This window comes from Neomonachus schauinslandi, chromosome 6 (genome assembly GCF_002201575.2).
Source record: "Neomonachus schauinslandi chromosome 6, ASM220157v2, whole genome shotgun sequence".
Lineage (NCBI taxonomy): Eukaryota > Metazoa > Chordata > Mammalia > Carnivora > Phocidae > Neomonachus > Neomonachus schauinslandi.
The window spans coordinates 65417-85727 of NC_058408.1; the positions used below are offsets into that span (position 1 = coordinate 65417).

Below are 20311 nucleotides of genomic sequence, written 5' to 3' on the forward strand. Positions count from 1 at the left end.
CAGCGCTCCCCTGGCCAGAGCAGCCCCTCCCTCGGTGGAGGGGGAGGGGGTCTTCACGGGCTGAGACAGCTCCTCCTTCCTCTTTGCACCGAGGTCTTTTCGCCCCTGAAAGGGGGTTAGAGGTTCAAATTCTAATTGTCTTTGCAAACCGCCTTCCTTTCATCCACTCGCTCACGCTGGTGTGTCTTAGACAAAGTTGAGTTGCTTTATGGAGCCAAAAGATCCCCCTGCTGACATTCCCTGGGCGGGCAAATCCTGTCTCCCCCCTTCATAAGAAGAGCTCCCTGAGAACCAGAGCTGCGGGTTCCATCAAGACGGGCCCCTCCCCAGGGGTTCAAGAAAACCAATGCCATTCTCCCCCCCAGCATTCTGCTCTCTGCCCACACGAGGGCGCACGCTCCACGCCCCAAATTGCCCACCACTGTCGGCGGGGAAGGTACTTTGCCAGAGGGAGTTAAATAGAGCCGACCAAGGCTTCGGACAAGGCTCTTCGGCCTGGGAGCAGGAAGCCCTGGGTCTCTCCTGCTTCCCGTCAGGGCCAGTTCCTACTCCCTGCGGGGCAGGAGGGGCAACTGGGGAGGAGGGACTAGTTGCCCTTTCTCGACTGTTCACTCTTAGCAGCCCCATGGAGAAGGAAGACAATTCCACAAAGTTGGGCCCCCAGGAAGTGGGGAAGAAAGAGGGGGAAGAGGCTCTGGTCTCCCTCTGAGGTGTCCAGAACCTACAGAGGAGCTTGCCTGGCTCAGACTAGGCCTGGAGGGGAGAGAACAGTGACAAATGCCCCATTGCCCTGAGATAGAGTTTATCCCCATGCCCCGCACCCTGAAACCACAAATGCAAACAATGGATTCAGACAATAATTCAATTAGTCATCCTCCCTGATGGGGGCTGAGAGCCAGGCTTGGTTCCCATGAAATAACTGGGATGATTCATTCTGAGGCTGCAGGGATGGGCCAGCTCAATATTGACTGAAAGGCTTGAAGCTGTGGTTGGCCCAGTCCCAGGGACCCCACCCTGCCCCCATCAAGAGCACCCCATGATTCTCATGTTCCTGCAGCTGCCAGCTACTTAGACCACCACCCCCAACACAAAATACAGAGACAGGATCCTAAAGTAGGCCCCCCACCTTCAACTGGGCCATGGGCAGCTGCTGTGGACTCAGCCCTACAGTGGCCGCAGTGGCCTCAGAACCCTCTCCAGCCGGGCTTTGGGCACTCCGGACGTGCCCTCTCTGCCTCCACTCCACAGAAGGAAGAAAGTGGACCGGCCCCACCCCACAGCCCTTCTGTCAGCACACCCAGAGCAAAACAGGTCTTTGTCTTCAGGGACCCTGCCAATGATGTGGGAAACAAAGGCAGAAGGAAATGTAAATTTAAATGTCCTTATAGTCTGCAGCCCGTTGACAAAATACTCGAGGCAAGCAGAGTAGACATTCCTCCAGGAAGCTCCCAACTGTCTTAATGTAAATACTTTGCTAGAGGGAAAAACCTTAGCTTGACAATAGCAAGGCCTCCAGTATCTTGAGAGTCGGCTTTAACATATGAAAGTCCTTCTGGATCTTCCCTTATCTTTACTTCCCCCAACCCACAGGTATATAATCAGTTGCTCCTTACAATCCCGAGACAGCAGCTCTTTTCTGCCCACGTATCCTGTCCCCGAGCTTTAATAAAACCACCTTTTTGCACCAAGGACGTCTCAAGAATTCTTGGCCGTCGGCTCCAGCCCTCACCAACCTCACCAACATTCAAAAACTACATCGCATCACCAGGACTATCTCTGCCCCCCATTGGACCCATCCCAGCCTGGCTCAGGCACCATTTCCTTCCCCACCCACATCCTAAAACCCTTTCCTGGGGACCACCTGACTGTCCCTTAAGATGCCTTCGTCCAGGGCGAGACCCTTTTCTAATTCATGTAAAGGCACCTTACGAGCTAGCGGTGGCCTGGTCAGGGTGGCCCCAGGTGTGGGTCATTGCTGAGTCACTCCCAGAGATGACCATGAGCAAACTCTGATGGCTAGCACAGCACCACGGAGAGGAGGGAACAGAAGTCACTAGAAGCCAGGACACGGAGGCAGACTTAACCAAAAAAAGATATTTATTGAACAGTTACCCACCACTGGAGCTGACTTAGGCAGGCCCGATGGAGGGTGTCTCCACCTTCCTGATTTATTTTCAGCCCTTGAGGGCATCATTGTAGATCAAAGCCAAGGCTCCCAGGAAGGTGACATATTCCTGGAAGTTCACCACCTGGTCCTTGTTCCGGTCCAGGTCGTCCATCAGCTTTGCAATGTCAGCATCCTGCAGCTTCTAGCATGTCAGAAAGGGAAATCCAGACTCAACGTGATGAGAACCTTGGGTTCTCTCCCTTTCCCCCTTCCGGGCAGCCCTCCCTCACACAAGTGGCTGTGCACTCTCTTTGTCAAAGACACTGAGTCCACCTTGGGTTCACTTGGCTTTACTTCTCCTCCGCTCCTGCTCCTCACTAGGGAGAGTACCAGGCTGAGAGTATTAAGAATTGACCAATGGTCCCAGTAAGCTATGTGGACTTGGGCCCCAGAATGTGGATAATTGTGAGCCAGATACACCTGGCACCTCTCCCTCTCTTCACCCTGCTTCTAAAGGGCAGAGGACGAGGGGCCTTACTCACCGCACCAATGGTGAGCTCTTTCTGGATCAGCTCCTTCAGCTCCTTCTTGCTCAGAGTGTTCTTGTCATCTTCCCTGCCCGAGTATTTATGGAAGATGGCCACGAGGAGGCCAATGGCCTGATCCAGGGGGCACGCCATGGCTGGGCACTGGGCTCAGAGCTGGGGGGCGGAAAGGCTGGTCAGTGCCCAACGGCCTCCCCACCCACCCACATTCACATTCCCCAAGCGCTCTGTCCCCACCCGCATCGTGTCACCATCAGGAGTCGGCCCAGGGCTTGAGGGGGAGGGAGAGGCAGACCTGAAGGCCCAGAAGAGAGAGGTGGTCAAGGAGCAAATAAGACCACAGCTGAGAGCTAGCCTCCAGGGGTTCCAGAAGTCGGGGAGTATGAGGCGGGCCGCGCTGACACACCCGGGGCACACCCCTCCCGCAGCCCGGGGGCCGATTCACCCCAGGGCGGGCGGCCACGGGGACCCGGCGGCCCCGCAAGGACTCACCGCTTGGCCGGGAGAGCGTCCAGGGACCGGCAGGGCGGTGGCCAGCGCGCCTTTTAGCGGCCAGCGCGCCTTTTAGCGGCCGCCGAGCGGAGGCCGGGGGAGCCAGAGCCCACCCCTCCCGCCGCCAGGCCCCCAACCCCGCCCCGCCCATCCCAGCCAACTTCCCCCACCCCCACCCCCAGGCCAGCCCCACCCCGACCTCCGCCCCGCCCTCAGGCCCGCCCCGTCCAGGCCCGCTGGGCGCACGACACACCCCGGGGGCCCCCAGCCCTCCGCGCCTCCTGCGCCGGGCTGTTCCGGGTTCCCGGGATGGAACCGGGATCCCAGGGGAGACCGTTGCAAGTCAGGGACATCGAGCTCCGGCAGCTCCTTGGCCCGGGGGGCTCCCCAGAGCGTATTCAGGGTCAACCCCCGATGAAGGAGAGGGATCAGCCAGTGGTCTATAGGATGTGATATAAAGGACATCTGGAACACCCACCCCTCAGCAAAAACAAATTCCCACCACCACCCTCACAACCATTCCTCCCCACCCGCACCCCCACACCCCAGCCTGGAATTCCGCCTTCAGCCTCTTGCCGGGCAATGTGCACGCTGGCGCTTGCCTGAGTTAGGTACCCTCCAGTGAAAAGGTTTTCCAGATCCTCTACTGAGACAGGAATTTCTCAGGGGGAAGTGGAGACAGCAGAAGCACTGAACCCCACAGATGATCGTGGTGAGGTGGGTAGGGCTAGCTGCCGAGGGGGAAATGGCGGAGGGGGAAAGGGGGCTGGCATGGGGTGTTGTCCCGGTGGCCTCCTGTGGCCTCAGACTGGCTTGTCCACCACTGCCCTCAGGAGCCTCCCCCAGCTCCCTCACTGCGTATGCTCTATCAGAGCACTTCCTCTTAGCTTTCTCTGGGAGGCAAGTGAAAGCCTGGCCCAACTTCCCCATTTTCCCGAGAGGCAAAACTAAACCCAGCAAGCTCAGTGACATCCACACTGAAGAAGGGCAGAAGTGGGGTGGAAGCCGAGGACCCTAACTCCCAGAGGCTCTCAACACACTCAAGGAGAAGTTCTGCCTTGCCCCACCCACCCCCAGGCAAGGTGGACAAGACATCTTCAAAACCAGCCAGGAATGGAAAATCTTTATTTCCTCTGCTGGAAGGGAAGGCTGAAGCAGGGTCCATCCAGAAGGGAGAGGAGGACAAGGGGCCAGAGAGGAGCTGTGAGAGAAGTTGCAGAGACCAGGGGGAAGGGGCTGAGCCCCGGTCATTCACTGTCCTCCAGGAAGAAGTCGTTGTAGGCCATGCACAGCGTGGTCAGAACACCGAGTACTCCTTGAAGTCGATCTCCTGGTCACTGTTCTTGTCCAGGCTCTTCATCAGGTCATCAGTGCTGCTCTCCTTCATCTTCTTCAAGGGCCCAGGAAGAGGGACAGGTCAGCCACCCCACCTAGCCCTGCCTCACCACTGCACGGTGCCACCCACCCCCTGGGAAGGCAGTCTCAGCGTGATCCTCATCTGGGTCAGCAACATTCTGAACATCTCAACCCCCAGCATCTCCCCCAGCCCACACCCAGCCTGGGGCCTGGCCCCATGCAGTGACCTGACTCCTGAATCTAAGCAAATGTCCGTAGGAAAGCTGGCCCAATCTCCCCTTTCCTCAGCACTTTCCACCATCCAAAGAAATAAGCATCTAGATTTTATACAGTGTCCGACAGAAACGCCTTGGTGACTATTTGGCACTGAGCATGATTCAGACTTCTTCTGTCTCTGTAGAGGATAGTTGAGAACTGACCCAGACAACACGCCACGAGAGCAGTGTGCCAGAGGCCAGAAGCCACCACAGCCTCCCTTTCTGGGAGAGCCTGCAGCACACCTGTGTGAGGATGAGGACCCGGCTCAGCCCTACTCTGTCTGTCCCCTGCTCTCGCAGCCCAGCTCCACCAAGAGGATGGAAACAGGGCCCTCTGGTGGGACAGGAAGAAAACACAGACCTGGGCGCCTGGGTGGCTCAGTTGGTTAGGCGACTGCCTTCAGCTCAGGTCATGATCCAGGGTCCTGGGATCGAGCCCCGCATCGGGCTCCCTGCTCTGCGGGGAGCCTGCTTCTCCCTCTCCCACTCCCCCTGCTTGTGTTCCCTCTCTCGCTGGGTCTCTCTCTGTCAAATAAATAAATAAAATCTTAAAAAAAAAAAAAAAGAAAAGAAAAGAAAACACAGACCTGTTCTGCCCTCCCCTCTTCACTGCCCTCAGCTCCCACTTTTCCACAGGAGACAGACGTCAGGACAAAGGGAGATGGAAACAGCTTCTCTGTGACACGGTCCTTGCCCCCTGTCTGGGCTCCTGTTAAAGTCAGGCCTTCCCCAGGGCCTCTGTTCCCCTGTAATTAACCCCTAGGGGACCCGCCACCCCTCCCTTTGCCCTCGTTAACTCCAGGATGCAGAGAGCCTGGCAGGAAAGCCAGAGGGCAGGCTTGGTGAAACCCACACCTGCTCCAGTCCGAAGCCCAAAGGGGAGGTTCTCTCTGGGGAGGCCCACCAAGGTTCACAATGTGACTGGAGAGGCCCCCAAGACTGGATTTTCAAGGAAAAAGGAAGGACTCTGCCTCTTACTAGCTGGGTGTCTTTAGACAAGTTAGATAGTGTTTCTGAGCCTCTATTTTTTTGAACTGTAAAAATAACATAACTTCCTCATAGGCCTTCCCCTTGGTCAGCCGCCTCCCACCATCTCCATCTGGCAAGAAACAATCTGTCTCCTTCCAACCTTGTGTTCACAAACTAGAAGAATGATCCTTTTTGTTCCCATGTCAGTGCCAGCTGAGAGCCCTGGATGTACCAGGCACACAGGTGAAGGCCCTGCCCTTGAGCCGTGCACAGCTCAAGCTGGGCACCCTGGTGCCTTGTTCCCCACGATTCCTCACACAGGCTCTTCCACGGCTGTGTGGGCCTGGCCTCAACAAAGAAGGCTCCCTGACCTCTAAACCTTCACACAGGCTATAATTCACCCTCTGGATGCTGCCCTTACTCCTTCCCAGTGAAACCCAACTCGTCCCTCATCACAGAGGTCTTGCATCTGGTGGCCCAAGATGTCCACCTTCTTCATTAGGTCTCTGTCAGTTGCCTTTGGCCATCCTGCTCCTGGCTGAGACTAGAGCACTCGGAGGGCAGATGTGTGTCCCCTATTCTGGGTCTCTACAGATGCAGAACTGGGGCTTCCTACCTCACAGAAGGGGAGCCCCTGACAGTGGTATGGTGCTTCCTCTGTTTTCCTCCTCCCCCAAGGTGTGCACAGGGAGAATTCAGGCTTTGGGGTGGGGGTGACAGTCACCTACCTCTCCAAGATACAGCTCCTTCTTGATCAGCTCCTTTAGTTCCTTCCTGCTCAGGATCAGTTTGCTGCCTTCTCTCCCCGAATATTTATGGAAAGTGGTGACCATAGTGGTCAGGGCCTTCTCAAGAGGTGTCTCCATCAGTGTGTGGCTCTGGAGGGTGAAGGGAGAGGGAAGGATCACCATCCCAGGGAAGCCAGACCTTCTGCTTCCCCTATCACTAGCCCAGCCTCGAGGCTGTCTCTCAAGGACCAGAAATTAGAACCCAGATGACACAGAATCTACCAACAAGTGGACCCAAATGTATCAGAACAAGTTGTAGTAAGACCCGAGGCAAACGTGGAACAGCCAGAGCCATGAGACCAGCCAGCCCCCAAAGGAGCCTACACACTCTCCTGCTTAGGAGATGCTGGAAAAGGCCTCTAGGGGCAGATGACAAGATGACCTCCCCAAAGATGAACTGGCGGCAGATGATGGAGCCGAGAAAGGGCCCCTGGCCCATCTAGCTTGGACACTCATCTCCCAGAGGCAGCCCTCACCCCAATCTCCCTCCTTTGCCCCAATGCCTGAATGACCTGATAGTGGGGAGTGTCCCATTATAGAAGTAGAGGACAGGGCAAAGAGAGAGTCCAGGGTTTGGAGGGGCCTGGGGCTGGAACTGGGAGATAAGGTCTCAGCAGGAAACAGAGCAGAGGTTGCTGGACTTGTCCAGCTGGTCTCAGTCTCTGGCCCAGAGAACTGCACGCAACTGGCACCAAGAGGGGTGGGCCTATCAAAATCTCCAAGACCCCTCTGAGAGCTGGATCCAGAGGTTGGGTTTGAATGTGGCCCCCCATGTCCATCAGCACAGCCACACCCACCCAAGGGAAGAGGGAGCTCCCATGACTCAGACTTGAAAACCACCTCCCCTTAGGAAGGAGGCAACACCCAAGAAACTTAGGTGCTCCAAGTTAAGCTGTGTGGAGTCCAGAGCAAGAAGGAAGAAGCAGCTGGCTCTCACCTTCAGCCCAAAGCCCCCCTAGTGATTCTTGAACTGGATCTGTCATTCACCTCTCACCACCCCAAAACCTCAGCATCACCTGCCCCCCTCCCCCACTCCAGGAGACTCAGCCAGGACCACAGGGGAGGGAAGGTTCTCTGGGCGTCTGCAACAGCATCCTGGCTGGTTCTGATCACAACTCCATGCCTAGAGCCACTTGTCAAGAAATTCTGATAACCACAGCTCCACACTCAGCCCTCCTTTCTGAGCGCATGCCCACTCATCACGCCAGGCCTTCCACAAGGCTTGTCGTGGTCTGGCCTCATTGCCCTCCTTGCCCCAGCGTATAGATGAGCAGGGAGGTGAGAAGGAAGGACGTGATCACCAGGGAAGGAAGCAGCAGACAACCCACACAGCAGAAACAGGCTCCCTCCCACCACTCCCTGCCTTTGTTCCCTTGCTCTGGTCCCCAGGAAACCAGGGGAGGGAAAGAGCCAATGAGAAGGAGAGGGACCTGAGAAGGCCCAGGTCAGAGCCTCACGGAACGGGGCTGGGGAGAAACCCCTCTGCCAATCTTGCCTTCCTTGTTTCCAAACAGAGGGGAAGGGGGCACATTGAGTTCATTGCAGCACACACATCTTCAGTTCCAGAAGCTTTATTTTCCCAACCAAAAACCAGCACTCAATCTGATGGGACAACAGGGTAGAAGAGAAACCAGCTGCACCGGGGAGAAAAGACCCAGGAAATGTGGGCCAAACACAGGGTATCTTCTCTCACCCTAGGCCACTCTCCACACTGGGGCCCTCCCATCCACACCAAGAGTAGAGCAAACACACCTTGAGATGGGAATCCATGAGGGAAGATGTTTCCTGCCAAGGGCATGGATGTCAAGGTCAAGGTCATTAGCAAGTATGGAGCCTGTTTTTAAAGGGCTTTTCTTTTTTATTTATTTTTTTTTAATTAATTTATTTATTTGACAGAGAGAGACACAGAGAGAGAGGGAACACAGCGGAGGGAGTGGGAGAGGGAGAAGCAGGCTTCCCGCTGAGTAGGGAGCCCGATGTGGAACTCGATCCCAGGACCCTGAGATCATGACCTGAGCCGAAGGCAGATGCTTAACTACTGAGCCACCCAGGTGCCCCTAAAGGGCTTTTAAAAAGTGATTTCTTCTAAGCCTCACTCATCTTCATGGGAAAAAATTGTCAGAGACTTGGAATGGTAGCTTGGGAATCAGGGACCGGGAAGGGGTCCAGGAAGGGTAGGGCCAGGTGATGGTGTAGAGGTTGTGGATTGGGGAAGCAGGTTCGGGGGGCAGGAAGGAATGGCGCCGGGGGCAGGGAGAGTTGCCTGAATCCCAGGAGAAACATTGTTCTACTACCAAGTAGTTCAAGTATGAGAACAGAGCTGGTTTAGGGGCTTGCACCTAGAGGTGCTGCAGCCCCACCTGGCCTGCTTGGGCACTCCCCCCTGCACCCACTCTGCCCCACCCCCAGTGGCAAGGTTAGAGAAGCAGCAGGGACTGGTCGCTGAGCAACAGGAGTTTCCGAGATAGAGTGATGCAGGAGCAGTCCCTACGGGAGGGCACTCCCTTGGAAGATGGGTGGCCAGGGGCCAGAGAGAAGGGGAGGAGGCAGGCTTTTTCCTGGACCAAAATCCTACCCAGGCCTCTGCAGTCACACTCTGAGGGAACATCTGAGTCACCTGCCCCACTGCTCTGACACTTGAGAGAAAAACAGTATATAATGAGAAGGAAGGGGGAAAGCTTGAAAGGTCAAGGGACCAAAACCCCCTGCTGCCGGACACCACATTTACTCACCTCCTTCCTAAAGGCCCCCACACCACCAGGGCCTGGCCTGGAAGTCTAACTTCAATCACCCACCAGCCTTTAACCTGACGGGATGCAACATCCTGCCTGATATTTTCTGGGGAAAGAAAAATCTCAATTTCATTTATCAGATCATGTGTCTGGAATTTCATCTCCAAAATTATGGCCACCTCCCACCATCTCCCTCATTTCCACCCCAGCTACTATCCTCCACTCATCCCTTTGAGGTCCTTTTGTCCTTCTCTGAAGGACCATGACCCTAACTGATAACAGCCCTCATTCCAGGGTCTCTGGGGCAGGGACAACAAAGGTTGAGAGGGTGATATTCTCAGGCTGCTGCAACGGTGTGGCCTCCTTCCACGCGGCCTCCCTGACCTAACCATGGACAGGATGGGTTCACCCATCCCTGGGTTGGAAACCAGGGCACTGGAAGGGGCCCACAGGGTAGGGCCCTCCTGATTCAGCTCCCTGCTCCAGGGCGCCCAAACTCCATTCCAGGCCCCAGCCAGGAGCAGATGCAAACTTCAATCCCTCCAGAGGCAAGGCTGAGGTGGGAGGGGCAATTCTGCTGGCAAAGACCCCACAGCTGGGGCTTTCCAAGCCTTTGGGGGTTCTTTTCCCTGCCCTCGGCCCCATCATTCAACTCCATCATGCACACACAAGGACAGTCTTCCATTCACCCCTCCCCCCCCACCTTCACTAGTCTGCTCTCCACAAAACCGCTGCCCACTGCCTGTGCTCCCCACCCCCACATGTCCCTCAGCCCCCACCCCAGACCCAGAGTCTCTCAGACCATCAGCCTCAAAGCTTCCAAGGATCTTTATTGAACTTGGTCCACATCGTGCACACATCTGGTGGAGCCGGGGTGAGGTCCTGTGCCCTCTACCAACAGGTAAGTTACCCCCCACCCACACGGGGGCCTTCACTTCTTCCGGGGCTGCTTATCAGGGAACCCTTCGAAGAACTCATTGCACATCATGGCAACACAGGACAGGAAGACACAGTACTCCTGGAAGTCAACCTCTTTGTCCTTGTTGCTGTCCAAGTTGCTCATCAGCTTCTGGAAGGCAGCTTCATCCATCCTTTTCTGCAGGGAAGAGGCGACAGGTAGAACCACAAAGTCTGGAGATGGAGCCAAGACTACACCAGGTTTCCAGCTTCAGATGGGAGCTCAAGAAGGCACGGCCACTCCCTGGGGGCCCGCCCTGGGGGCCCCGCTTTGGAACCCCAGCTCTCAGGGGCTAGGCTGGGGCCACAGAAGATCATCGCAAGGGGTGAGGAACTCTGAGTACCTGCGCACAGCTGGAGAAGGGGACCACAATGTCTTCCCCCAAGGTTGTTCCAAGAACCCAACTAGACAATGGTCATGAAGGTAACGTACAAACTGCATAAAGTTTGATATAAATGGGAGCTGTGAATGCTCGGGAGCATAGGCATGTGTCTCCATAACTGTGTCTTCACATGCACAGAGACTCAAAAATTATTCGTTGCTGGACTGACGGTAAACATCCCGGTTTGTGGATCTCAGCTTTGCACTTTCACTACCTTAGGAAGTTCCTTAGCCTCTCTCAACTTTTGTTGCCCTTCAGCTGAGTTGGACAAAGCACCTGGCGAAGTCTGGCGGGCGTCTTACCTGTTCGTTCCCAGCCCTCTTCCTGCTGGGCTCCAGGAAATGAGCGGCGGGTGCTCACTGTGTTTCCAACTAGAGCAAGCCCTCTGCCTGGACGTCCCCATCTCGGTGACAGATGCCAGCTGTCACAGACTCTGCCAAACCACTGGTGCCCCCCCACCCAGGCCCTGCCCCTCCTCTGCGGAGAAGGGGGCACACAGGGGCATACTCCCAGGCAGTAGCCACTCACCCCCAAGAAGCTGGGCAGCTCCTGGGTCAGCAGCTCCTTTAGCTCTGACCTGTTGAGCTTGAACTTGTCACCCTCCTTGCCCGAGTACTTGTGGAAGGTGGACACCATCACATCCAGAGCCTTCTCCAGGGGGCATGCCATGGTGGCAGTCAGGATCTGAGGACAGGGTCCCAGAGACACCCTTATCTTCCCCAGCCCCACCCTCAAATGCCCCACCCCACTCCCATCCCTCAGGGACCACTTGGTGAGACTCTGCTCTCACCAGAGGGGGGCCCCAGAAAGGTGGGGCTCAGCTCCTGGTGGAAAGTGTGTGCTTCGGGCCACCAACACTGGCCAGGACCACTGCACAGGCTCTGGATTTCAGGCAGCCTTGCTCGGGCTGGGCCTCACCAACTATTCCCCACCCCCCAGTACTCCCAGGCCACAGCAGCCCCGCCCTGCCCCATTCTCCCCCTCCCAGGGGCCTGCAGCGGAAAAAACCAGCGGCCTAGCCCTAGATAGGGAGGGGCAGGGTGAGGTGGCAGGGGCAGGGATGCAAGGGAGGGGTGGGGAGGCAAGCTCCCTTTGGCTGGGCTGCTGGGTGCAGAGCAGAGGCCCATAGGACACAACCAGACGAAAGGCCAGTTGCCTTCAGTTTTCTTCCCACACCCGAGTGTGCACACACAGGCTTGTGCAACCCAGCAAACACAAGCCAATGTGCAGACCCACAGGTCACACACACTACAGCAACAGCATGTGCAAAGCCCAGCATCTCATCACCACCCAGCTAGGTCAAATCCAGCCACGTGCACGCTTCTTGTTTTGTTGGGTTTTTTCTCTTGCATGTGCATGCAGGTGCGCAAACACACACACACACACACACGCACACACATCCCACCACAGGGCCTCATCAGAATCTCACGCTGGACCCAGTTAGCACATCTGGCCCCCACCAGCCACTCCTTCCTCTGCCCTGAGCCTGACCCCAGCTTCAACCTGACACCCCTTGTGTGCTAGTCAGGAGACCACGACTCACCAGGCCAAGAGGGAGGGGGAGATGAGGAGAGAGGGTGCGAAGAGAGAAAGAGCGGGGAAAACCCAGCGGTCTGTCCTATTTATACTCTGGCCAGGCCCTGCCCATAGCAGGAGTTGGGGAAGAGTGAGAGACAGTCCTCCCGTGGGCCCCTCCACCAGCCCAGCTGGAAACCCAGCTTCCTGCCCTGGGCAGGCACACTGGACAATGAGAGAGCCCACAGAAGCAGGGGGCTCAGTGGGCTGGGCACTCCCCAGTGGGCACAGCTCAACCTGAATTTTAGGGAGCTAGAGGAAGTCTGTGCCTTGGGTATGGGGGACAGGGAGGAAGTGGTCCCACTGGGCAGCTAGAAAGGGGGATACAGGGGAGGTGAGTGATGGGTGAGAAACTGCCCTGGAAATGCCCATGCTGGCTTAGTTGGTAGAGCATGCTACTCTTGATCTCTGAATCTCTTGAGTTCAAGCCCCACGTTGGGCATGGAGCCTACTTAAAAAGTAAAATAAAATAAAATCTTGAAAAAAAGAAATTGCCCTGGAAATGTGGCCGCCCAAGCACTAAGGAGGGGACCCCAGGCTCAGTGTTGTGGTACGGCTCTTGCTGCCCTTTTCCCCTCCCCAAAGGGCGCTCTGCCATGCTGAGTGAGGTCCAGGGCAGGAGCTGGGGGTCTGGAGGAGGAGCAAACCAACAGCCGAAGCTGATGCCAGGACCACCCCAGGCATGTCAGTGGATGAAGGTCCTGGGTGCAGTAGTGATGGAGTAGGGAGTAGGAGTCAAGTGTGGGGCTCAGGGATGGACAGCAGGTACCCATAGGACTGGGGAGAGGCAGGGTATCAGGAGGGGCTATCCAGAGTTGGGAAAGAATTAAAATGAAGAGCGCAGGTTGGGATGGAAAGTTAGAGAAGAAATGGCACAAAACGGGGAAGGCAGGGATCAGAGTCACCCTCTCAGAGTGGGGTATGAACTCAGTTTGACTGGGATCAGGAGTGGGGGGCTAAGGCCCTCAGCTGGTTATGGCTTCAGGGATGGGTTCTGGTTCAAGGTGCCCCCTTCCCCCTCTGATGCAGGGTACCCCTCCCTGGCCAGGAGCAATACCCTAGTCAGACCTCAGACACCCTAATCCTATTAGTTCTGCTCTCTGGGCTCCCACAGCCAGGCCAACAAGCCCGCCCCACCCCTACACCCCACCCTCCTCCTCAGAACAGCCTTGCTGAGGACCGAGCACCATCCCCAGGGAATCTCGGGCTGCCCTGGCGTCCTCCTTGACAGCCCAGGGGAGCTTCTCCTTCAAAGGCCCCAGAGAGAGAAAGAGACACCCCCAAAGCCCCTAGACATTGTCCTCATATTGACCCCACCCCTCCCACCGGAGGTGGAGACCATGTTTCCGCTGGGTTGACACCGCCCTCGGCCTCCTGCTCTCCAGCACGAAAGACCAGAGAGGAGTAAGGACTCTGCCCCGAGACTCGGACTGTCAAAAGAAGCAAGCCAAACCAAGAGACACCAGTTCTTTATTAGGAGTTAAAAGGGCCTTGTGTGTGCAGGGCAGCCTCCCCACCTCCCGTCACAGCCTCAGTGGGGAGGCAGCAACTGACTACTCTGTGTTTTTCTAGCTGTGATCCTGGGGAGGTCCCCTCACGTCCCCAGCCTCATGGGTAGGCCCGGCCAACGTATCAGGTCCTGCCCCAGCAGACCCCTGCCCATGGGAGCAGAGCCTACTGGGAGCAGGGGGGGTTAGGGGGACAGTCCTTGAAGTAGTCGTGACAGTAGGTGCAGAGACAGGCAAGGGAGCGCACGTACTCCACGAAGTCCACCTCACAGTCCTTGTTGGTGTCCAGAACACTCATGAACTTATTGTAGTCACACTCTCGCAGCTCGGTCTGTGTAGGGGGAGGGGGAGGAGGCAGGTTGAGGAGGGAGCATGCCACTTCCCGCCCTCCCCTCCTGGGCGGTCCCACGCCTCCCACACCCCTCTGGGGGCCAGCCTCAGCCTCCTGTTCTGGTCATTCGCCCATGTCCGTGCCCCCCACACCGTCCTTCTCAGATCCCACTGTCTGCCACTGAGTGTCTCTCCCTCTGTCTTCCGAGTAGCCCTGCAAAGCAGCAGGTGTAGCGACTCTCCTTCCCATCTCACAGATGAGGACACCGGGACTCCTGCCACGTCCTTTCCCTCTCTGGTGTCCCCTCCTCACAGCCTCGCCTGTACCCCACTTGCTCAGAGCTTGCCCCCGGGTCTGTCTCTGCAGAGTCCAGGCAGTGCTCCCCTGCAGACTGGCCACCCCAGGTGCTCACCGGGGTCCAGGTGGGCAGCTCCTTCTGCAGCAGCTCCTTGAGCTCTGCCTGACAGAGCTTGTGCTTGTCCCCGCAGCGCCCTGAATATTCCTGGAAGGTGCACACGATGGCAGCCACCGCCTGCTCCAGAGGCCTGGCCATCCTCACTGTCAGAGAACAAGGGTGTGAGACTCATGCCAGAGGCCCAGGGCACCTCTGCCCAGGGCGTTTCCCAGGGACTGCTCCCAGACCTTAGTCTCCACCAGGCTTCGGGCGGGCCCCACAAGCTCCCCTCTGAGCAGCCCTCCCTGACCACTCCGGCCCCTTCTAATTTATTTCCCTACTACCCCATTGTTATTTTCCTGGATGGAGGTCTTCTTTCCCTAACATCATTGCAAATTCCTCAGGGAGAGTGCCCCACCCCCCAACTACACCCCCACACTGGGGATCCTTGAGGACTCCCTGACTGTCTACCTTCTCTTGTCCCTGACACCCAGGAAGGGCTCAGTCCCACTCTGCACCCCATGAGATACAGCCTCCTGACCTTTAGGACCCAAACTCCTTCCGTAGGAAATAGCACAAGGAGACCCTTGCCCTGTGTGCCCCATCTTCAGGCCCTTGGAGAAGCTAGGCATTCTCAGGGAGGGGTCAGGTCTGAGAGGAACCCCCACCACCTCACCCCCACCACCGTCACCCATCCCTCCTCCCGTGAACTCTGCTTGGGATCCCCTGTGCATCGAACCAGCCACGCAACCTCAGATGAGCCATTGACACTGGGTGTCAGGGGCCTTAGCTGTAAACTGGGGTTCATTCTGCCTCTCAGGCCTACTCAGGGACCTGAACCGGCAGTCCACAGAAAGAGTCAGCTCAGGTATTTACCGGTCTGTGATTTGCCCCACCTGAAGCTCTCTCCCTGCTCCCTGGGGTCGTGAGATAGAAGGCTCTGCATAGGACCACCCTGTTCTGTCAGAGGGGCAGGCTTTCCTGGAAGTGCCCGCCTCCCCCCAATCCCACCGCCTTCTGGGAGGCTGCCTCCAGCCTGGGGAAACCCTGAGGCAGTCGGGAAGGCAGTACTCTTCCACTGTGAGCCTAGGCCCTTGTTCCCCCAGGGGACAGGAGTGTGCAGCAAGGCTGCCAGGCCATGGCTCTGTCCCTGATGCCCCTCTGCTGGGCCCTGTGGAGCAGAAGGCTGGCAGGGCTGCGGGCGGGGCGATGGGGCAAAGCACTGCCTGTGGTCTCTCGGTGACAGCCCAGCGTTGGGGCAAGGTGTCTGTGTTCCCAGCGGAGGAAAGGGCCACACACGCAGGGAATAAGGAAACTCCGAGGTGCTCAGAGGCCCTTCTGGGCTCCTGCCAGCCTGGCTGGCACCACCACGGTTGCTCTTTCAGAAGCTGGGTCCCTGGAGACTGGAGGGAATCCTCTCTTCCCCGTGAAGCCCCGACCCCTGCCAGATCTCAGCGCTCCACACCCCTAACCCAAGCTTCCAGACAGCCCTTCGCTGTACAAAGGACCCCTGAGCCCACCATATCTGACATCCCTCACCAGGCCAGTCCCTGCTGTGCTCGTCCCTCTGCGCCCATGCCCAGACCCTGAGCTGCCCTGCCTCCCAATCCAGGCAGCACCCAAGCAGCTGGTACTCACCGCTGGTGTTGGTTTCAGCTGTAAGAGGCTAGAGACAGGACATCCCTATTTGTAGCTTCCCAGTGAAGGAAGGGAGCAATTATGGGGGCCCAAGTAGGTCAAGCTGAGGATGCCCCCAGGGGCTCCCCTGCCTCCTTCCCTGGCGGCCCTTATTATAGGCCCCACCAGCCCACCCACCCATGCATACATCAAAGGCCCATTCGGGGCCATAGACACAACCCCCTTATTGTCTGCCCCCAGAGCTGGGAACTGGGCACAGCAACCCCCCCAACCCCTTCCAGCACAGTTGGAGGAGACAGGCTGATCCATCACATCCACCCCCACCTCTTCACTCTAGAAGCACACATAGCTTCACCCTTAGAGAATCCCTGTGCCAGAGGGGATCTTGGAGAGCAAGATCTCACCTGCTTAGCCCCCCATCTGCAGGTGAGAACACTGAGGCCTGAGATATCCTCCCTGCCTGACCAGGTCAATGGCTCTTGGTCACTTTGGGCTGTGGACTGCTCTCTCCCCTGAGGAGACCATCTGCAGGGTGTCTGGAAGAATAGGAGGAAGGAAGGCAAACTCTCCGAGGGGCCCTTCCACAGTCAGGCTGACTTCTCTGCGGCCCACACCCCACTGCCCTAAGGGCCGTAAGTGGGCCATAAAACCTGCGGGCTTCCCTGTGCATACAGCCCCTAGGTCTGTGTCCTGTCCTCTGTTCCCTGAGGTCTGATGGGATGGGGCCTGGTTTCCTCTGGCCTTTAGCTGGAGTATGTAGCCCTTTGGGGTCCCAGCATTATGGGGGCTGTCCCCCTTGTCTCCCCTCCTCAATAAGGCCTGGGCATCAGCTTCTGTCTTCCTCACCCCACAGACTATGAAAGCCAAAGGTCGTTTGGGCTCAGCTTGGCCAATGGTCTTGGGGCATGAGGGGCCCTGGTGCTCTGCTCACCCCCTGGAGTTGGCTTTCTCTTAGATTTTGGTCTCCTCATTCCCTACTGCCCTGTGAGCTCCTCATTGCTTTGGAACATGTTTTTTAATTCTGTCCAACATTTTTTGTTGTTTTTAGTGGGAACAGGCAGAGACCACCATATTACCAGAAGTGGAAATCCCTCCATATCACTATGACTCTATTCCCTCTCTCATGCCCCCCAGCCTGAGAGACCCTTCCCCATTTCATAGCAGGAGAACCCAAGACCCAGAAGAGTGTGTGGAAAGTGGAAGAGGAGGTCAGCACCCAGGCCTCTGAGGAAGCTTGTTGCTGATGGAGGCAAACAGAGAGCTCATGATACCTTGATCCCAGCCCTTCCCCAGAACCCAAACCTTGCCTCTGCATCCTCTCCATGAGGGCTCAGCCCCTGTGGGTGAGGGGGGTAAGCAGGGGGCGGGTAGGGAAAGGAGAGCTGTGATTAGCCCTGTTTTACAGGCAAAAGGTTACAAGGAGGAGGGGACAGAAGTGGGGGCCAGCAGTTACTTCACTTCTAGGCCAAGCACCTGTTCCGGCCTGTGATTTCACAGCTCTGCTACCAGCCACCTCCCTGCCACAGGTCACCCCTCCCTGTGGGCCTCACTTCCCTCATCTGTCAATGATCAGGGATAATAATGGTGACACTTCATAGGATTCCTGTGGGGCTTATACGAGTTGATGTGTATAAAGCTCACAGATAAATAGTGCCTGGCACATAGTAAGGGCATAAATGTTAGCTGAGAGGTGGGTAACTTGTCCGATGTCACACAGCTAATAAGTGGCCAGCCTAAGAGCCATTCATTATTCATGCAGATATTTAAAGGCACCTGTCCGAGGCATTATGGGCATAGTCATAAGCAAGACACATCAAGCCTGGCTCTGTGGAGATGACAACCTAGTGGGGGACACAGGCAGTAACAAATAAATGGACGCTCGGCTGGTGGTGGTAGTGCAAGAGCCAGAGCCAGGGCCAAGGGAGAGAGGGTGGTGGCGGGCTGGCATTGTATGTGGTGGTCTGCTGAGTGGCAGCCTGCTTCTCAGAGGTCCTTCACATTCCTCAGCCTGCTGCACCTTTCCGGAAGGATGCTGCCCCTTTGTCGGCCTGCTGCGGGCGAGGGGCAGGAGCTCACCCATGAGAGACAGGCGCTTTGGGGTTGGAGGACCGTCGTGGAAAGGGCCCTTCACCAGACCTCCCCTGCAAGCTCCACCACCCTCTTGCCACCTGGCCTCGAGCTTATCCTTTGCCTGGTTTGGGCCTAATTTCCTTGCCTCCAAAATGGGTTTGGAAAATTCCTACCCTAGGACCTCCATGTGAAAGTGCTTTATGTCACTCACTGTTACAGCCTGCCAGCCCACTGAGACCCCTCAATGGAGGCGTCAGGGAGAGGGGAAGCGGAAGGAGGGAGCAAGGCCCTCCTCACCGGGTCATTTTGGGCAGCCTTCTTCGGCCTCCACACAGGGCGAGGGTAAAGCTACAAACCCTCCTCCCCTGCTTTCCTGAGTTCTGGCAGCGACGGGAATCTGCCTGCCCGTTGGAAGGCCTTCCCAAGCAGCTGCCCTGAACCCTGCTTTCTGCAGTGGTTCCAAATGGACCTCACGCTAACCATCCCTCTGAGGCCAGTCGGGGGCTGCGGTCGTCCTTTCCCACCCTCCGCTGTCTGCTACCTCCTCTTGCTTCTCTACCCTTGGGCTCTCACCGGAGCTCCCCTGCTGTGGGTGCCGGAGCTAAATGCTGAGGTGTGCACCTCATCTGGAAGGTGAAGGTCTCTCCCTGGCCTGTGGGTGTGAGGGTGGGAGTAGATGCATTCTGCCTTGACAGGATTTCCTACAGTACTGACCCTCCCGCCTCGCCTTCCCCCTCTCCCTCTCCTTCCTGCCCCTCCTCTCTCCACTGCCCCCACCATCACCACCAGGGCCTTTGAAAGGCTCCTGGGAAGCTGTGTTGCCCTTTCAAGGTCAGTGTCTGGTTCTGCACGTCAGGGAGAAATAAAATGAAGTGTCCTAGAGCACCTGGACATTCGTGTACTTGTTCCAAAAGGACCTGGGCCCAGGGATCAGGGTGAGCACCCCCAATCCCATAGCCCCATGGGGCCAATGAACTGCTGTCAGATTGATCCACCTTCTTTCTCATCATCTAAGCCCCATAAGGGGAGGTGAGAAGGGGGGATTTAATTACTGGGGCTGGAGCCGGGAGGTCTTTGCTGGGGAGAGGGTCTGAACTGAGACCAAGGAGAGCCTGGGGAGCTTAGAATACTACCTCTTTTGATGGCCGAGCCAGTTATGCCCATTTCCCAGATGGGATCGGTGAGTCAGTGGAGAGCTCATGTGACTTGAAGACAGGAGCACAGGGAGCCCTAGTTCAGTCTTTCCCCTGTCTCAGAAGCCACCTTTGACGTCAATATTTCTTTTCTTGGAGGGTTAATAGGCTGCCAAGGGTAGACCCTAAAGAGCAAAGGCCAAGGGGACAGCAAGCCCTGATGGGAGGCACGGCTGTCCTAAGGAGGGTCTCCCAGCTGCAGCTCCAGGAGAAGGGAGGAAGCAACCTGTCCGACATTCCTTTGAATGATGCCATTTTCTGGACTCTTCTGCTCTCTGCTTCAGCAGAGATTTTGTGGGAGGACTGTTAAGACCAGCTAGGTAAGTCTGGTGTTTGTTAAGTCTGTCAAATGCACAGAAGGAAAAGAAATTAGCCCCATTCAGGGGCACCTGGGTGACTCAGTCGGTTGGGCGTCTGCCTTCAGCTCAGGTCATGATCCCAGGGTCCTGGGATCAAGTCCCTCATTGGGCTCCTGGCTCAGCAAAGAGCCTGCTTCTCCCTCTCCCTCTGCTGCTCCCCCTGCTTGTGCTCTCTCTCTCTCTTTCTCTCTGTCAAATAAATAAAAACATATTTTTTCAAAAAATTAGCCCCATTCAGTGCCCAGCCAGCTGAGGCCAGTCTCCACCAGCCAAAACAGTCCAAGAATGGGGAACTGAGCCCCAGCAGAAGCCAGGATCCATTGTGAGTATCCAGACCACCAGCAAGTGAGCCAGGTTTCCCCTTGATTCATCAAGAGACCAAGAACATCTGGACTGTGCTCACCCGGGTCCCCTTCCTTCCCACAAAGCCTAAGGCTGTGGAGGTGGCCAGGGGAAAGGAGGGAGGCCCACACTGCTCCTCCGTATCCCATGTTCCATAGAGGTGAGGTGTTTTCTTACAGACCTGGGTCAAGTCCCAACACTGCTCCTTATTCAACGTCTCCCGGCCCGTTTCCTCTTCCGTGAGGTGCAGTTACCACCAGCACACCCGTCATCTAATTGTTCTGGTGATGCAAGGAGACAGTGCTCCACAGGCCC

At 56.8% G+C, this 20311-nt stretch overlaps 4 protein-coding genes across 7 annotated transcripts; all 4 read right to left on the minus strand.

Moving 5' to 3' along the window:
• Positions 1 to 2079: 2079 nt before the first annotated feature.
• Positions 2080 to 3271, minus strand: S100A6 (S100 calcium binding protein A6). 2 transcript variants are annotated; one of them, XM_021682038.2, is made up of 3 exons: positions 3145 to 3271; positions 2650 to 2808; positions 2080 to 2309 (listed from the first exon to the last, which is right to left on the minus strand). In XM_021682038.2, exons 2-3 carry the CDS (start codon positions 2785 to 2787, stop codon positions 2175 to 2177), a joined length of 273 nt encoding a protein of 90 aa, XP_021537713.2. In that variant the 5' UTR covers positions 2788 to 2808; positions 3145 to 3271; the 3' UTR covers positions 2080 to 2174. The 2 variants fall into 2 exon arrangements, with proteins under 2 accessions (XP_021537713.2, XP_021537714.2); XM_021682039.2 differs by lacking the exon at positions 3145 to 3271 and adding an exon at positions 2948 to 3025.
• Positions 3272 to 4329: 1058 nt separating this feature from the next.
• S100A5 (S100 calcium binding protein A5) lies at positions 4330 to 7855 on the minus strand. Of its 2 annotated transcripts, XM_044916185.1 has the most exons (3): positions 7816 to 7855; positions 6455 to 6604; positions 4330 to 4534 (listed from the first exon to the last, which is right to left on the minus strand). In XM_044916185.1, the coding sequence occupies exons 2-3, from the start codon at positions 6590 to 6592 to the stop codon at positions 4442 to 4444; spliced, it is 231 nt and encodes a 76-aa protein (XP_044772120.1). In that variant the 5' UTR covers positions 6593 to 6604; positions 7816 to 7855; the 3' UTR covers positions 4330 to 4441. The 2 variants fall into 2 exon arrangements, with proteins under 2 accessions (XP_044772120.1, XP_021537715.1); XM_021682040.1 differs by lacking the exon at positions 7816 to 7855 and having other exon boundaries at positions 4442 to 4531; positions 6455 to 6592.
• A 2201-nt stretch (positions 7856 to 10056) lies between these two features.
• On the minus strand, positions 10057 to 12175 carry S100A4 (S100 calcium binding protein A4). 2 transcript variants are annotated; one of them, XM_021682037.1, is made up of 3 exons: positions 12130 to 12175; positions 11115 to 11270; positions 10057 to 10342 (listed from the first exon to the last, which is right to left on the minus strand). In XM_021682037.1, the coding sequence occupies exons 2-3, from the start codon at positions 11253 to 11255 to the stop codon at positions 10178 to 10180; spliced, it is 306 nt and encodes a 101-aa protein (XP_021537712.1). In that variant the 5' UTR covers positions 11256 to 11270; positions 12130 to 12175; the 3' UTR covers positions 10057 to 10177. The 2 variants fall into 2 exon arrangements, with proteins under 2 accessions (XP_021537712.1, XP_044772121.1); XM_044916186.1 differs by lacking the exon at positions 12130 to 12175 and adding an exon at positions 11449 to 11576.
• Positions 12176 to 13835: 1660 nt separating this feature from the next.
• Positions 13836 to 14553, minus strand: S100A3 (S100 calcium binding protein A3). The gene is made up of 2 exons (XM_021682036.1): positions 14413 to 14553; positions 13836 to 14000 (listed from the first exon to the last, which is right to left on the minus strand). The coding sequence occupies exons 1-2, from the start codon at positions 14551 to 14553 to the stop codon at positions 13836 to 13838; spliced, it is 306 nt and encodes a 101-aa protein (XP_021537711.1).
• Between the last annotated feature and the right edge of the window lie 5758 nt (positions 14554 to 20311).

Coding starts and splice junctions, on each gene's coding strand:
- S100A6 (XM_021682038.2), bottom strand. CDS start 2,787: ATGGCGTGCCCCCTGGATCAGGCCATTGGCCTCCTCGTGGCCATCTTC. Junction 2,310..2,649: donor AAGAGCTCACCATTGGTGCG/GTGAGTAAGGCC, acceptor CTGACATGCTAG/AAGCTGCAGGATGCTGACAT.
- S100A5 (XM_044916185.1), bottom strand. CDS start 6,592: ATGGAGACACCTCTTGAGAAGGCCCTGACCACTATGGTCACCACTTTC. Junction 4,535..6,454: donor AGGAGCTGTATCTTGGAGAG/GTAGGTGACTGT, acceptor GGGCCCTTGAAG/AAGATGAAGGAGAGCAGCAC.
- S100A4 (XM_021682037.1), bottom strand. CDS start 11,255: ATGGCATGCCCCCTGGAGAAGGCTCTGGATGTGATGGTGTCCACCTTC. Junction 10,343..11,114: donor AGCTGCCCAGCTTCTTGGGG/GTGAGTGGCTAC, acceptor TCTTCCCTGCAG/AAAAGGATGGATGAAGCTGC.
- S100A3 (XM_021682036.1), bottom strand. CDS start 14,553: ATGGCCAGGCCTCTGGAGCAGGCGGTGGCTGCCATCGTGTGCACCTTC. Junction 14,001..14,412: donor AGCTGCCCACCTGGACCCCG/GTGAGCACCTGG, acceptor CCCCCTACACAG/ACCGAGCTGCGAGAGTGTGA.